Source organism: Brachypodium distachyon, chromosome 5 (assembly GCF_000005505.3).
Source record: "Brachypodium distachyon strain Bd21 chromosome 5, Brachypodium_distachyon_v3.0, whole genome shotgun sequence".
In the NCBI taxonomy this organism is placed as follows: domain Eukaryota; kingdom Viridiplantae; phylum Streptophyta; class Magnoliopsida; order Poales; family Poaceae; genus Brachypodium; species Brachypodium distachyon.
The window spans coordinates 11648931-11663685 of record NC_016135.3 but is presented as its reverse complement, the minus strand read 5'-3'; the positions used below and the strand labels follow the sequence as shown (position 1 = coordinate 11663685).

The 14755-nt window shown below is 45.6% G+C and overlaps 3 protein-coding genes across 4 annotated transcripts; 2 read left to right on the top strand and 1 right to left on the bottom strand.

Moving 5' to 3' along the window:
* Positions 1 to 2169: 2169 nt before the first annotated feature.
* LOC100834681 (histone H2A.Z-specific chaperone CHZ1) lies at positions 2170 to 2912 on the bottom strand. Its single transcript, XM_003581115.4, has one exon. The coding sequence runs from the start codon at positions 2838 to 2840 to the stop codon at positions 2376 to 2378; it is 465 nt and encodes a 154-aa protein (XP_003581163.1). The 5' UTR covers positions 2841 to 2912; the 3' UTR covers positions 2170 to 2375.
* Positions 2913 to 3284: 372 nt separating this feature from the next.
* Positions 3285 to 6445, top strand: LOC100822292. Of its 2 annotated transcripts, none has more exons than XM_010242489.3 (3): positions 3285 to 3904; positions 4407 to 4446; positions 5020 to 5926. In XM_010242489.3, exons 1-3 carry the CDS (start codon positions 3642 to 3644, stop codon positions 5674 to 5676), a joined length of 960 nt encoding a protein of 319 aa, XP_010240791.1. In that variant the 5' UTR covers positions 3285 to 3641; the 3' UTR covers positions 5677 to 5926. The 2 variants fall into 2 exon arrangements, with proteins under 2 accessions (XP_010240791.1, XP_024311235.1); XM_024455467.1 differs by lacking the exon at positions 3285 to 3904 and adding an exon at positions 6048 to 6445 and having other exon boundaries at positions 4168 to 4446; positions 5020 to 5637.
* Positions 6446 to 11083: 4638 nt separating this feature from the next.
* On the top strand, positions 11084 to 14264 carry LOC100821983 (protein TIFY 9). The gene is made up of 5 exons (XM_003579604.4): positions 11084 to 11426; positions 11532 to 11683; positions 12985 to 13072; positions 13160 to 13217; positions 13827 to 14264. Exons 1-5 carry the CDS (start codon positions 11300 to 11302, stop codon positions 13918 to 13920), a joined length of 519 nt encoding a protein of 172 aa, XP_003579652.1. The 5' UTR covers positions 11084 to 11299; the 3' UTR covers positions 13921 to 14264.
* The last annotated feature ends 491 nt before the right edge of the window (positions 14265 to 14755 follow it).

Here is a 14755-nt window from a genome sequence, read left to right as displayed (position 1 = left end):
TCTCTGAACTTCTAGTATTCTTAGATTTCAGGAGCTGTTCTAAACATCTCCTAAACAATAGGATCAGAAAATAATGGGCATCATAAGAGAACTACATGTCAGCACAGGCTTTACCTGAGCAGAAAGTTAACGCCTTAACGCGACTAGAACTCATGTAAACAAGAGGGATGTAAGTTGTTCAACCAATGTGACAGCATAACTGTTGACAACTCTTAAAATCGCACGGTACTGATTTAACAGTTCAAACATAGGCATATTATTACTGCAAATTACATTGGTAGCTCCAGTTATCATGGCAAATTTGATCATATGCCCACACAATATGAGGCATATTATCAAAGTGCAAAATGAAGTGGGGCCAAAGGAAACATGTCCATCCATGTAAATGCAGGTTGGATCATATGTAGGCCAGCAACCACCATTTTTCTTGCAGAAAAAAAGACAATACTATTTGACCGTATTTATTGATTTTCTCTTTCTATCTAAAGAACAAGAAAAACCAAAAACTTGACTCCCATCTTTCAAACAATGCATATCATGGGGGGAATTTATTCTGTAGACCCTATTTCAATCATGTGCATAATGCATCACCAGGAAAGAGCTTTATTCATATGGCCCCAGGCCACGGCTGAGCAATCTGCAATGGATAGAAGCACATCAACTATTGAGTGGTCAGTAGCTGAGTCGGTTTTGCAAGTACATTAATTAGCCACAAATAGTGATACATACCAGGGCCCCAACTAGAATCCAGTTCACTGGAATAAACAGATAACTGCTTTGATAGTTCTAACACATAGATTTGCAATTGACCTGAAACATTAAAATCTAGACATTACAAATCCTTTAAAACGTACTTCAGATGACAAATTAATATCAACAATCTCATTTAGACAGAGACATGACTGCAATTTTTTTAACATATAATAATTTTCATGATAGATGATCATGACCTGGCTTTGTTTGCCATGATATGTATGTAGATTCTAGAATCTAGTCCATGCCGATAAATCTAAAATCATTTGTCCGAAGGAGAGTCAAAGTGTCAAACTAGTTTTGCTTGAAGTTCACCGTCGATGGAATATATCATGTACTTCCTCTGTTTCCTTTTACTTGTACATGCAGCCTTTCTAACATAACATAGGCTAGAGGGACAAAGTGCTATTTGGTATTCCTTTTCATATTTCCATGCATGGAAAACCTGACATTGAAATGCATAATTAGGACATGTGTGTTTGTTTTCATACCTTGCATGCCTGGTTTGCGTGAGGACAGACTTCACAACACCTTCTGCCCATGGCAGTTTTCTCTCTTACAAATTTGCAGTATCGTGTAACGACCTAAAAGAACTGATACTAAAGCCAATATCTGCTGCTGTAAAAGCAATGCCGGTCTATATTAGTATCAAGAGCACCACAATCCTTTCTATCATCAAGTTAGGAATATAAATATAATGATAGTTATAGTCTTATGGGGATTAAAGTACTAAAGATGTGGTACAAAGCCACCCACTGTAGCAGTAGAATAGATCTCGAACCTTGCATTTGAAAAGTTAAAAGAACACAACTATCTGAACAGTATCGATGTTCAATCCAATATAATTACAAAATGCTAACAGTAACATAAATAAATAGGAAAACTGACATTGAAATGCACAATTAGGATAGCTGCAGCACACCACACAGCTGCACTGATGGGAGCAAGGTCCAAGAGATGCAATGTGGATCCATCGTCAATAAAGGTTCACTCCAACACACTAGTTTATACACGCTGAACCCTTGAGCTTGTTTAGAAATGCACCAATACAACATGTAATACTGTACAAAATGCTTTGACCTTGCTAAATGTAAAAGAAAACAAAATCTAATTGAACAAAGGTAGAGTAAGAGGATCTAGGCAACTAACCTAAGTGATAGTTGAGACCATACCAATAAAAGGACACCCTACTGAAACCATTGATGACAGCTCCAAACAGAAAGATCAGGATGATGCATACGTGGTTGCAATTGAATTACAGAAAAACACACATGTTTATACCTTTTCTAGAACTTCCAAACACAGAAGCACAATGCACATGCAGAAACAAGTGACAAGCACAGCATATGAACATATCTAACCATCTAGTGAGCAAGATAAGATCACAGAAACACATTCCAGAAGCACCAACAGAGATAATTGACAAGATATAGGAATTAGACGATGCTTGAGAAATTAAATGCAGAAATACATGAGTTCATGAGTTCAGTAGTTAAAGGCCTAAATTGGATGCAATCAGCGCAGATATTGTACTTCCGCAAGCAAACAGTTCATACAAACATTTCTGTGCATCACAAGCGCGAGACGAAAGCATTGGCTAGTGAGTTAGCATCACGGCGACCCTAATCGCTCTCTTCTCCCTCACTCTCCTCCTCGGGAGCCATGCCGATGTCGGCGTCCTCGTCGTCATCGTCCTCCTCCGCCTCCTCTGGCGGCACCAGGTACGCCCCGGGCTGCGGAGCCGCACGACGGCGGGTACGTGAGGGAAGGATGTTGTTGAGGTCGACCTCAGTGAGGGGGTCCTCGCAGAAGCCGTCGCTGTCGTCGCCACCTTCCTCGACCTCCTCGTCCTCGTCGTCGCTTTCCTCGTCGCCTTCGTCCTCCTCCTCGACCACCATCTTACCCTTCCCCTTGTCAGCGGCCCGGGCCTTGGCCTCGGCGGCGGCCTCCTCGTCGGCGTCGAGGCGGGCGGCCTTCGGGGCCGGGTCGAGAGGAGAGAGGTCGGGGTCGGTGTCTGGCTTGCGCTTAGCCGGGGAGGGGGAGGGCTCGGTGGCGACGGGCTGGGGCTGGCCGTCAGCGGTCGCCATTGCGGAGGCGAGAGGGAGAGCTAGGGTTTTAGGACGCGAAGAGACAGCGAGAGAAAAGGAGAAGGAGAAAACCGTGGCCCGTGGCAGCCGTTTAACGAAGAAGCCACAGAGGGCCAAGGGTCTGAGAGATGGGCCTAGCGGTTTGGGACCCATCATGGTTCGTTATGGGCCCAAAGCAGCAAAGCTCTATGGGTTCCCCCACAATTTCATGGGCCTTAAGAAGTTCGGGCCTAAACAGAGTACTAGAGGCCCTTGGTTGTTCTAAAAAAAACAAAAAAAAAACTAGAGGCCCTTGGCGCCTTTAACTTCCATTTGCCACTCTAGAATCCCTTCAACTTGTTTTTGCCACTCTTTACTTCGCCAGTCTGTTAGTTATTTGGGCCTAGCATTACCATGCCAAAAGATACTCTTAACGGCAAATCCAGAAAATTTCCCCAATCTTTCTTTATAAATAGCCACAAGGACAAGATTGTTTTTGGACATGGTAATGTTCGAATGAAATAACTGAAAATAGTTTAAATAAGAGAAATGACATATGATCGAGATGCTATCAACCACTGCCATGGGATGGCCTCAATCTTGCGCGTCTGACTTAGAGCCGAAGTCAAATGACACAACATGAAACACACATAGAGGAGATGGAAGCTGCAAATTATAGACAAATTCACCAAGGATGGAGAAAACGCCACCACTGTGGAGAACAACGCACAAGCGTCGTCGCCGTGATAGCCGAGCAAAGTCAGCCAAGGATTTCTCTCCATCCCGTTGAGGGTTTTGGGGGTTAGTGGTTAGGGTGTGGGGATGCTGGCGCATACAACCAGGAGAGTTGCGGAGGCCGGAGGGGGTTGTAGGGCGAGCCTATGGCGCCGATGGTGCCATGTCCGCGTTAGCCCGAGGAAGACTGACCCGGGCCGCTACTCTCTAAGGGCCAACGTTGGATTTGGGACGCCATGTGCCGCCCAGCACCAGATCCGGCCGGGGGCTACTCCCTCATCCTATAGCAGCATGTGCCATGGTGTCGGAGCAGATGCAGCTGGATATGAGCATGGGGAGCCGCCGACGAGATCGCTCCAAAACTTTCTCGCCACATGCAGGATTCCTACCATCGTCACTGACAAGAATGTGGTCGGTCGTTCTGCTTTTGAAGACCGCAAAGTCACTGACGGAGACGTCATGAGAGGTTGGATCTAGGTGGGAGGGAGGCTGGACGGGGTCGGTGGGCTGGGCTAGCGGCCTACTGTCGTGGTAGGGTGGCCGCGGAGAGGGGAGATTTTAGGTGGCGGCGGCTACGATAGGAGGTATGGAGGAGGCAAGAGCATGGTCAGCAGTTTCTGCATATCACTGTGTATATGTGATATAAGACGATATCAGGTAAAAAGCCTCTCCACCAGCTCGTCCATGTGCCTGTCTAAAAGCTAAAAGTAGACATCGTCCAAACGAAGCTCCACGACGTCCGCAAATCGACTACCGAGCGACGATGTCCGAATCGCCAGCGCTCTCTCCCGCCCACCATCGCAAAACTTCCCGCCCCAACCGTTCCAACGGAGGTCGCCCCGCGCTGCCGAGGAGAGATCGTTGTCGACTCGCCTCCGCCGTCCGTCGCGAGGTAATTTTTTCCTCCATTCGCCGCTGTCAGACGAGGGGACGGGAGGGGCGCCGCTGGATCCGCCGCCGTGAGACGAGGGCAGGGACGTCGCTGGATCCGCCGCCCCGCCACCGTCGGAGAAGGGAGGGGCACCCCTGGATCCGTGCATCCGAGGGGCGCTATAGCTGGATTTGCCGCCGATGGGGGAGATGGAGGGGAGGGGCGTTGCTAGCTGCTGCTGCTGTACGTGGGGAGGAAGAAGGGGGGCGCTGCCATTGGGGAGAAGGAGGAGGGGCGCTGCTGCTGTTGCTCGTCTGAGGGGAGATGGAGGGGAGAGGCGCTCCTAGGTGATGCTGTTCGTGGGGAGGAAGATGGAGAGGAGGTGCGCTGCTCTGGCTGATGTTCGTGGGGAGGAAGATGGAGAGGAGGGGGCGTTGCTCTAGCTGCTATTCGTGGAAGGGAGGGACGCTGCTGTGTGCTGCTGTTCGTGGGGATTCACAAGGGAGCTGCGCTGCTGTTATGATTTCAGAGTTTAGCACCATTTGCTGGCATTTGTAGCTATTAATTTGCCCTTGTAAATCTGATTTTTTGCAGATGGAAGAAGATCAAAGTTTCGTGGACATGTTGAGTTTTGGTGGCACACTACAACTGCCTTGTAGTCCACTTGAAAAGCAAGAGGTGCCAGCAACTCAAGAATCTTCTGCAGTTGTGAAAGCAAAATTCACGAAAGGAAAACATTGGTCTCGTGATGAGGACAAGGTGGATGCAGTGATTGGCACAGATCAACAATCAAGTTTATATTGGGGTAGGATTTCAGAGTACTACAACACGAACAAGAATTCGTCATGGCCAGAGCGTAATCCGAATGCAATCAATTGTCGTTGGAACACTATCCGGGAACAGACCAATAAGTTCTGTGGATATTTCCAGCAGATTATTAATAGAAATTGTAGTGGGCAGACTACTGATCAGAAGTTATGTACCTATCTTTTCAATTCAATTGTAAAATTCTATGTCTTATGTGGAAGTTTTACCTATCACAATTTTTTGTGCAGCAAGCCGAGGCACATCTTTTGTACAAGACCAAAGATCCTAAAGGCATTGCTATTTACATTTTTTTTGCGAATAAGGAGAATTTCATTGCATCGGGTAAGGGTTACATCATTCCGTCGAAGCCAACAAGAGGTTTGTCAGCTAGTCCTGGCACAAGAGGTTTGTCAGCTAGTCCTGGCAAAAGCCGCCAGATCATGACTAACCCTATTCTGCGAATGATGAATTTTGCTACTCCCTTCATTCCTTACAGAAAGATGACATAGTTTTGTCGATTTTCAAAAAAATGATCAGTTTATAAAAAAATTACCAAGATCTATAAAATCAAATAAATATGTTTTATGATGGATTTCTTTACACTTCTAAAGATTTGAGTTGGTGGTCGCGAGTTCACTCCAACAAGACCATCCCTTAATGGCTACAAAATCATCTAATTGCCACTCATTTTATACATATCACGATCTTTTGACTATGCTTGATTGGTTTTCATGACTTTCAAGATAATTGTTGTTTCAAAAAGTTGTCGATGCCTGAACTTCGACACCCACACCCTTTTTGTTCGTGGTCTGCAGGCCTTTCTCTACACGTGTCTGCCTTCTCCCTGCACGGACACGACCGAACGGGCCGCCCAGTCGTCTTGCGCGGGCGGTGCAGGCCCCGTCTTGTCGATGCACAATGCAGATTCCTTACTTGTTTTATCCTCCTGTCGACCCCTGCCTTCGGCCAGACGGTTGCGTAACACAGAGGAGTCAAGCCACGTGCCCGGCGCATGCACTCGTCCCCAGTTGCTATTCCACGGGGCCCCTCTCGAGCCCCCGAGGGTGCAGCGCGGCGCTGGCCCAATACGGCGCTCTAGACCTCAGCTATCAGGGGTCCCACAAAAATAGTATTTGACAAAATTCCTATTTATCATAAAATTTGAAAAATATGAGCGACACATAGTTAAACAACTCATGCATAATAGATTAATTTCGTAACAGAGCACGGACATTTAGCTTTTTTTAGAGTAAAAGAGGCCTTGCCCCTGGTTTCATTAAGGAAACCAAAGTGTTGTGACGTAGAGGTTCCAAACAAACACAGAATAACAAAAGAACTTGAGAAGTACCCAGCTAAGAGCATCTCCAACAGCATACCCATATTTTGGATACCCAAATCCATTATGGGTAATGGAGAGAGAAAATATGGGTATCCAAAATGTGTCCAACTATCCCAGCATACCTAAAACTAGATACACAAAAGACCCAAAAGAGAATATTCTCAATTTATACTCTCTTCCTCTTTTATCATTTTTTTTCTTCCTTTCAATCCCGTCTCCTCCCCTCCTTTCTCCCCTGCCAATCTCCAATCCCCATCGGCCCTTCTTGATCCCCATCGGCGGCGATGCAAGAGGTGATGCGCGGGAGGGCGATGATGGTCTCGTGCGGCGACGCTCGGCGGCAACGAGGGAGGGGGCGCACAGGAAGGGCGCGGCGGCGCTCGGCGGCAACGACGGACCGTGGTGAGGAAGCGGCAGCGTGGGACTGTGGGAAGGGCACGGGCGGCAACTGGGACTGGGCAAAGACGGCAGGGAGTGTGGGGAGGCTGCGTCGGCGACTGGGGCAGGGCAAGGACGGCGGGGACCGGGGCGATTGGTGTGGCGGAGCGGGACCGTGGGGAGGACGACGGCCGGCGGGAGGGCGCGGCCGGCGGGGGAGGGGAAGCGGCGAGGTCGGTGGAGGCCGTCGCCTTCGCCGGCCGTCGCATGCGTGGACGAGGGCCGTGGGGTGCCTGCGGGGGGCTGCAATGCCCGAGCCGCCGCCGCTCCTTGGGCTTCAGGGCGGCGGACGAGGTGGGGGGGTGGGGGGCGAGGGCGGCGGAGAGCCGGCGAAGGAGCGGTCCAGCGCAGTAGGGAGGTTGCCGGCCAGGCTCCAGTGCACCGGCGGTGACGCGATTTCCGGCGGAGGGCGACGGTGCAAGGCTTGTGGAGAGGGGAAAACCGGGAAATGGTGAAATTTCAGGCGGTTGGATTCGCAGGTGTGTTTTGGGTCATTTGGGTATTGTAGGGTAGAATACCCATATTTGGGTATTGAGGGCAAAAATTTGGGTAGCTACCCAAATTTTTTTGGGTATCCAACAAATATCGGTATGCTCTTGGAGCAGTTTTTTGAGGCAAAATACCCATATTGACAGTTTTTGAGTATTCACGCCAAATATGGGTATGCTGTTGGAGATGCTCTAATAAAACAAAACTAACTCATTACGTGACTACTTTGGTCCATAGATCATTCAAAACAACCAGCACTTTTAACGGTGCCCCGAGTCTCTTCACCGTTGGACGCCACCCATATCTTGCTTGATAGATCTCGTGAGTGACACAAGACAACATGTGAGCAACTTACGCCAGCTTGCCCCTGCTACCGTGCTTTTGAAGACCACCCAAGATATCAGCCAGCGGCAAACAGAATACACAATGTTAATAGGATTACTCAACTATGTTTAATCCAAGTAAGATGCATTTCTAGCTTTCCATATGCTCCAGCACATGGGTGTAGCCCCACAAGCTTTCAAATTCTTCATCGACTGTCTATTTCCTTCCATAATGAACTCAGTTAGTTCCAGCATGTTCCGTGGAACTTCGTTAATGCCAAATGCACAACCCACCACAGACCACAGAAATGAGCCACAAGACATTGGAAAAAAAAGGTGGTCAACTGATTCCATAGACCGACAGAATTCACATTGTGTGCATCCCTTCCAACCTCTATGTGATAAGTTGTCCCTTGTCAAGATCCTGTTCTTGACAGCTAACCAACTAAAGACTTTTACCTTAAGTGGGATCCTCAATTTCCAAAGATGCTTATAAGGTATTACCACTTCTCTATCCTTTAGTAGTTTATATAAAGATCCTACCGAAAAAACGCCAGATTTAGTAAGCTTCCAAACACATCTATCTCTATCTGTAGTTAAATTTAAATCCCCACACAGCTGCAGTAAATATATCCACATCTGCCTGGTCTCCTCTCTGAGAGTTCTTCTAAAACGAATGTATCCCCAGTCAGTTCTAACTACTTCTGCAATGGAACGAAAATGCTTATAAGCCAGGTTATAGAGCCTAGGGAATTTTTTTACTTAGTGGCATATCACCAACCCAATGTTCCTCCCAGAAACAGGTACTTTCCCCATGACCAATTATCTTCCTACAGCAATTCATAAAAATATTCTTCACAACTAGTCATTGCCAGAAGTGTGATTGCCCACTTCTTGGCTTGCAAACAGCCAGTAAACCTTTCTTCAAATATTTTGATCTAAGAATGCTATGCCAATCACCTTCACTATTTTCAAGCTTCCAAAGCCATTTACATAGAAGACTAATATTTTTAACATCTAAATCCGTGACCCCCAAGCCCCCTTGATCTTTAGGCTGGCAGATCTCCTCCCAATTTACCAAATGATATTTCTTTCTACCTTTATCTTCTTGCCATAGTAAATGAGCCCGAAAGAAATCTAGTATTTTCTTAACCCCCTTAGGTATCCTAAGAAGAGACATCATATAACTTGGAGCGTTGCTAAGACAGGTCTCAACCAGAATCAATCTCAACCAGAATCAATCTCCACACATTTTCTTCTCTACTCTATCTTCTATATATTTCCAATCAGCATTGCATAACCTTTTATCTTTGATAGGAATCCCTAGATATTTAAAAGGAATCTGTCCCCTTTGACAAGAGAATAGTTTAGCATATTCTTGTTGTCTTTGGACAGCATCCCCAAAACAATAAACTTCGCTCTTATGGAAGTAAATTTTTAACCCAGTCAAATGTTCAAACATGCATAAAATGAATTTCAGATTTCTAGTACATTCAAAACTATCTTCCATCAAGAAAATTGTATCGTCTGCATACTGCGGAATTGAGGTCCCACTATCTAGTAGATGACTAGCTAAACCTTCAAAAAGATCTTGCTCTTCGGCTCTCTGAAGAAGGACATTCAGATTGAAAAGAAAGGGGGATGATGGGTCTCCCTGGTGGAGCCCTTTTTTGGTTTTAAAGTAAGGACCTAATTGGTCATTTACCATAATTGCAACGCTACCATTTGTAACTACCTTCATGATCCAGTCCACAAATTTTGAGGGGACCCCTTTCATTTGAAGTATTGAAAACATGAAAGCCCAGTTTATTTTATCGTATGCTTTTTCGAAATCAATTTTAAACAAAACACCAGATTTTTTTGCTATGATATAAGTCATCTAGAATTTCATGCAACACAAGTACATTGTCTAGAATATACCTTCCTTTGATAAAAGCAGCTTGAGTAGCAGCCACACTTTTATCTGCTACTAGAGCTCCTCTATTATTAATTGCTTTGGTGAAGATTTTGAAAGAACATTAGACAAACATATGGGTCTGTACATCTGAATTTTATTAGCTCCTTGACCCCTGGGTAATAAAGTAACAATGCCATAATTAATCCTAGAAATATCCAATTTTCCATTACTAAAATCTTTAAAGAGTAGAAGCAGATCTTCACATATTATAGGCCAGAAATGTTGATAAAATTCTATAGGAAAACCACCGGGACCACAAGCTTTATTATGAGCCATATTAAAAACAACCTCTTTTATTGCTTTCAAAGTAAAGTCAGAACTAAGCATATCTTTATTTGCATCTGTTAACACATTGTCTAAAGGTTGTGACAAAGTTATATTTAGGTGTTCAACTGGACCAAACAAGTTTTTATAGGAATTAGTAATAAAATAATAAAATAAAATCAGAGTTGCAGAGTTATTTTTTGTTGACAGGTAGAGCTGCAGTTTTTTTTTTCTTCGGAACTCGGTAGAGTTGACTAGTTGAGTTGAATGATTTCGGAGCAAATTTTTCCGTAGTGCAGCTTTCGCGGGCTCCGACATTTTCCTAGTTCAGTCATCAGGAAGTAAAAAAGAAGAAACACGCGCCTTCTTTTTCACGTGCGCAAAACTAGGAAGGCTGGAGGGCAAAGTGACGGGTTCCGGGAGCATGGTCATGCCGAACCGCACGGAACATATACATACACCACATGTTATTCCCTGTCCGCTCAATTTCGTCCCCCGCGATCTCCTTTTCCAGCAGCAGGATCGCGCGCGTGGTCATATTAATCGTCGCGTCAAATCAACCTACCGAAACAAAGCCCAAACGAAACGCGATTGCAGCGGCGCAGAAGAATCAGCCATTCCTTGGCTGGTCAAGGGCAGGAAAGAGATGTAAGAGAGTGCGGTGCACGCTGTCGGCTCGAAACGGGCACCGGCGCGCGTGGTTGCTGGGCGAGGAAGCAACGCGCGCGGGACGCTTGTGGTGACGTCCGGTCCGGCCCGCGCGAGGAGCTCGTGCCTCAATGGAAAACACGCCTCTTCCGCGGCGGAACTAGACGCGTGCCGGCCCGCTCTCCCACTTGTTATTATTGGAGTGGTTCCGCGTCGTTGGCATTGGCAACACACACGCGGCAGCTGATTATTAGTGGATCGATCGATATATCGGTCTTATTACTTTCGTTTATGTAGTAAAGTAATCAAGGCCGACGGAGACGGTGGGTCGGTCGCTTTCTCCGCGCGTTCCGACCTGCACTACTAAGGCCGATCGATCGAGCAAATGAGACAAGGAGGACGTAATATGACACGAGTCGTGGCGATGCATGCAGCGGTTGCAGAGCACGCAGCGACAGAGCATAGGAGGAGGAGGAGTCGTTAACTCTATTTATACGCGCGCGCATTAGCCTAGTTCCTACTCCTCGCATTCCCGTTCGATCGAACGCGGAAATTAACCCTCACGAGAGCTAGCGTGGCCCTGCCCCGGCCTTCTTTTATCGACCGATCATGTCGTCGAGAGCGCCGCCGATGGAGCTCGACTTCCTCGGCCTCCGCGCCGGAGCCAACGACGTCCCTGGCGTCGGCGAGCACCACGCCAAGAGCAGCGGCGCTTCCTCCTCATCGTCCATCCGAGGTCCGTGAGACCTCTCTCGCTAGCTCTCTTGATCGATCTCTGCGTGTGCCTGGCATGCTGATGACTGATGAGGACCCACTGGATTCGTGTGTGTGCACTGTGCAGGGATGGAGACGAGCGCGATAGCGAGGATAGACCCGCAGCTGCTGCGCCGCGTCGTCGTCGGCGCCCGCCCGCCGGCACCGGCCGCCGCTGCGGCTCCCATGACGGTCTTCTACAACGGCTCCGTCGCCATCTTCGATGTCTCCCACCATAAGGTATATGATTTGTTATGTCGTCTGATTATTAGTTCATCAAGTTGAACACACTTGGGTTATTATCGAGGTTCAAAGAATCAAACTTACTTTGACCTTACCAATTAACTATTCCGTGTGAGGTGGCAGGCCGCTGTGAGGTGGTGCCCCTACCTGCTAAGTAGTAGCTAGCAGACAATGTTTAGCTGGCTGTTTGCTTGCATATGGATCGTATTGTCTCCCGTTGATTTCCCACTTCACAAGTGCATCTGATAATATGATCACTTCAGGATTATTAGCTGAGGATTACTTTAGGATTATTCGATAATATTTAAACAAAAACGTGGAGGAAACAACAACGGTTTAAATAGAAACCTAATTTGGCGTTCATGAGGACTTAAATCCGTACTGTGGCCCGATTTCTACATCCACCCCCACCAAGTTAGGGATGTTTGATACTCCTAACTCAATCAAATTCATGTGCATTACATTCGTCGGGATCAATAACTTAATTAGCAAAAAAAAGTATGACGTACGTATGACATACCTTAATCTATTAATATGTGGACTTTTTCATTAAATCCTTGCGGTCGATCACCTAAAACTGCAATTTAAAATGTATTTATTTAGCAAAACTCCGCTGCAACTTCTATTCGACATGTTTAACATGAGTGAGTTGCGGATGATTAAGATGGTTAAGTAGATGGCGATAAAAGCCTTGACCGGACGACTAAGATTTAAGAAATACTATCTCAGACAGTTCATTAATTATATATACATGCATACTTAACATGATTTTTGAAATCATAGGAATAGGAAAATCAAATGATCGAAATGTTACGCGCACTTCAATTCTTATAAAAATTTCATGAGGTCTCATCTAATGCTATGAATCCGTAGAAATCAGGTCAATCTGAACATAATTCTTGGGAATCTAGCATATCTAGTTCCGTGAAATGAATGCTAGGAAATTTTTACCAAAGGTTGAAATCCTGTAAAAATATATCCAGCAAACCAAGTGAGCCCATGCATGTTTGTAATTAAAGTTTCAAATGTACCTAAAAGCATTTAGTAGAATGTTAGATTTCTAAAATCAAATGCTACTAGCAGATGGTTTTGATAAAAAAACTTAATTTTCATGGATTACAAAGAATGCACGTGTATGGAAACGATCAAAATTCCATCGTGCGTTGCCCAAGAGCTGCACAGGAGTGTGTGTGACTGTGGTGGTATGTGTTGTGAATCATCTTTATAAACGTAAAATATGTTGATTATCAAACACATCTATGAATATTGCCCTTAACATTTGAAAAATGGTTTGACAGGCAGAAGCTATAATGCGGATGGCAACGGAGGTAACCACGTTAGAGAGAGACGGCCGTGGCAATACACTTGTTGGAAATTTCGGCAAAGGTTGGCTACAATAGCGCGCAGCATCGACAATCCATAAAGTTATTGCTTAATTGCTTCAGCTTATAATTATAAATTCTTGCTTTGCAGACATACCACTCGCAAGAACGAAATCGCTGCAGCAGTTCCTCGTGAAGCGTAAAGAGAGGTAAATACGATCGATCATATCCATCATAGTTATGTTTGTGGTAACGATATTAAAATTTCTCAAGTATTTCGATCGAAAAAGCCGTAGTGCCGGCCGGGTTAGTCGACCTTGTTTACCCACCAAGTCGGACTGTCGGAGTCCCATTGCTTTTCTGCTGGGATCTCTTTGAGCGTTCCACACGGAGGAAAAAACGTGGAACCGTGTGGGTCCATAAGACAGCCCCGATTGATCGTAGTACCACGTTTTTTTGTGGCGATGGACCACGAAATCGATAGCAAACGTCTGGAGATATGGACCAAACCTACCGAACCAAATATCACGATCGACTTGCTTATTCAAATCAAGGAAAGCACGATTTGGTTTGATCGTGTGTGTATGCATGCCCGTATCAATATCATGTTTCCTTGATTTGCTATAGTTTGCTGTTGGTCTGGTCCAAAACAAGTCGAAACTTGTACCACGAGAGCATACATATAGTTCTCCAAATCTTTTGGGTGACGTGTTGACTTAGTTAGCTAGCCAATTCATCACCTAACATGCTATGCTACTTTGGTCTTCATCATCGTTTATCAATGGACTAAATGTGTGTTGTTAACTATAAACGTGCAGGTTGACCCACCTGGGTCCGTACCAGCTGGGAAGGCCCGGCGCCACCGTCGGCAACAAGGCCCCCTGTGTGAAGAAGGAAGCGGAAGCTGCCTAGCTAGCTGGGCTCATTTGCTCGACGATATATGTTGTTTGGTGCTCTTGATTATATTTAGTACGGAGTACTAATTATTGGTTATCTCGTGATTACTCAGTGTGTATTCCAGGTAGTACTTTACTGCTAGATGAATTTAAGGTTAGGGATATAGTAGTACATGAGACTTGTGACGCTGTACTATATCTGCATGCGCGGATGTTCTGCATGCGCGGATGTTCTGCACTGTTCCGTTTGGTAATTGGTAATTGCAGTGTCGTCGTAGATACATGTTCACACCCTGACAAGCTACCGTCCTTCATTATTTTTATTAGAGAAAAAGAATATATATTCTCCTTATCGTTGTATATGACATCTAAGTTGGCTTGTGGCCACTTTTTCAATGTTTTCAACAATCGACTACTGAGACGCGGGAAAATAAAGTGAGGAAGTCCATCGGTAACGCTGAACCTAACAGCACTACGTGATGAATCCACATCTCAGTCAAATACATTCGCTTGTTTTGCCCAAATAGTCGCTCCTTCCGTCTCACAATTCTTGTTGTTGTTTTAGTTTAAATTTATACTAAAACGACAAGAATTATGGGACGAAGAAAATACGTAGCAATGTCAAAAGGCATAATTTTAAAAACCGGATCGGTGATTGAACTGCTTCCAGTTTGTCGGTTCACAAGCCTGAGCACTGGTTAACCTGGTTCATCTACTGGTTCGATAAATGAATAGTATTTATATTTGATAGTACAGTATGTGAGGTATTTGATACTCCCTCCGTCCAACAAAAGATGTCTCAACTTTGACTAAATTTGAATGCATCTATACACTAAGTCATGTCTAGATAT

Excerpts from the sequence above, each read along its gene's own strand:
- LOC100834681 (XM_003581115.4), bottom strand. The coding sequence starts at position 2,840 with ATGGCGACCGCTGACGGCCAGCCCCAGCCCGTCGCCACCGAGCCCTCC.
- LOC100821983 (XM_003579604.4), top strand. The coding sequence starts at position 11,300 with ATGTCGTCGAGAGCGCCGCCGATGGAGCTCGACTTCCTCGGCCTCCGC. Across the intron at positions 11,427-11,531 it reads CTCCTCATCGTCCATCCGAG|GGATGGAGACGAGCGCGATA; the intron begins GTCCGTGAGACC and ends TGCACTGTGCAG. Across the intron at positions 13,073-13,159 it reads TGTTGGAAATTTCGGCAAAG|ACATACCACTCGCAAGAACG; the intron begins GTTGGCTACAAT and ends CTTGCTTTGCAG.
- LOC100822292 (XM_024455467.1), top strand. The coding sequence starts at position 4,318 with ATGTCCGAATCGCCAGCGCTCTCTCCCGCCCACCATCGCAAAACTTCC. Across the intron at positions 4,447-5,019 it reads CCTCCGCCGTCCGTCGCGAG|ATGGAAGAAGATCAAAGTTT; the intron begins GTAATTTTTTCC and ends GATTTTTTGCAG. Across the intron at positions 5,638-6,047 it reads AGCTAGTCCTGGCACAAGAG|GCCTTTCTCTACACGTGTCT; the intron begins GTTTGTCAGCTA and ends CGTGGTCTGCAG.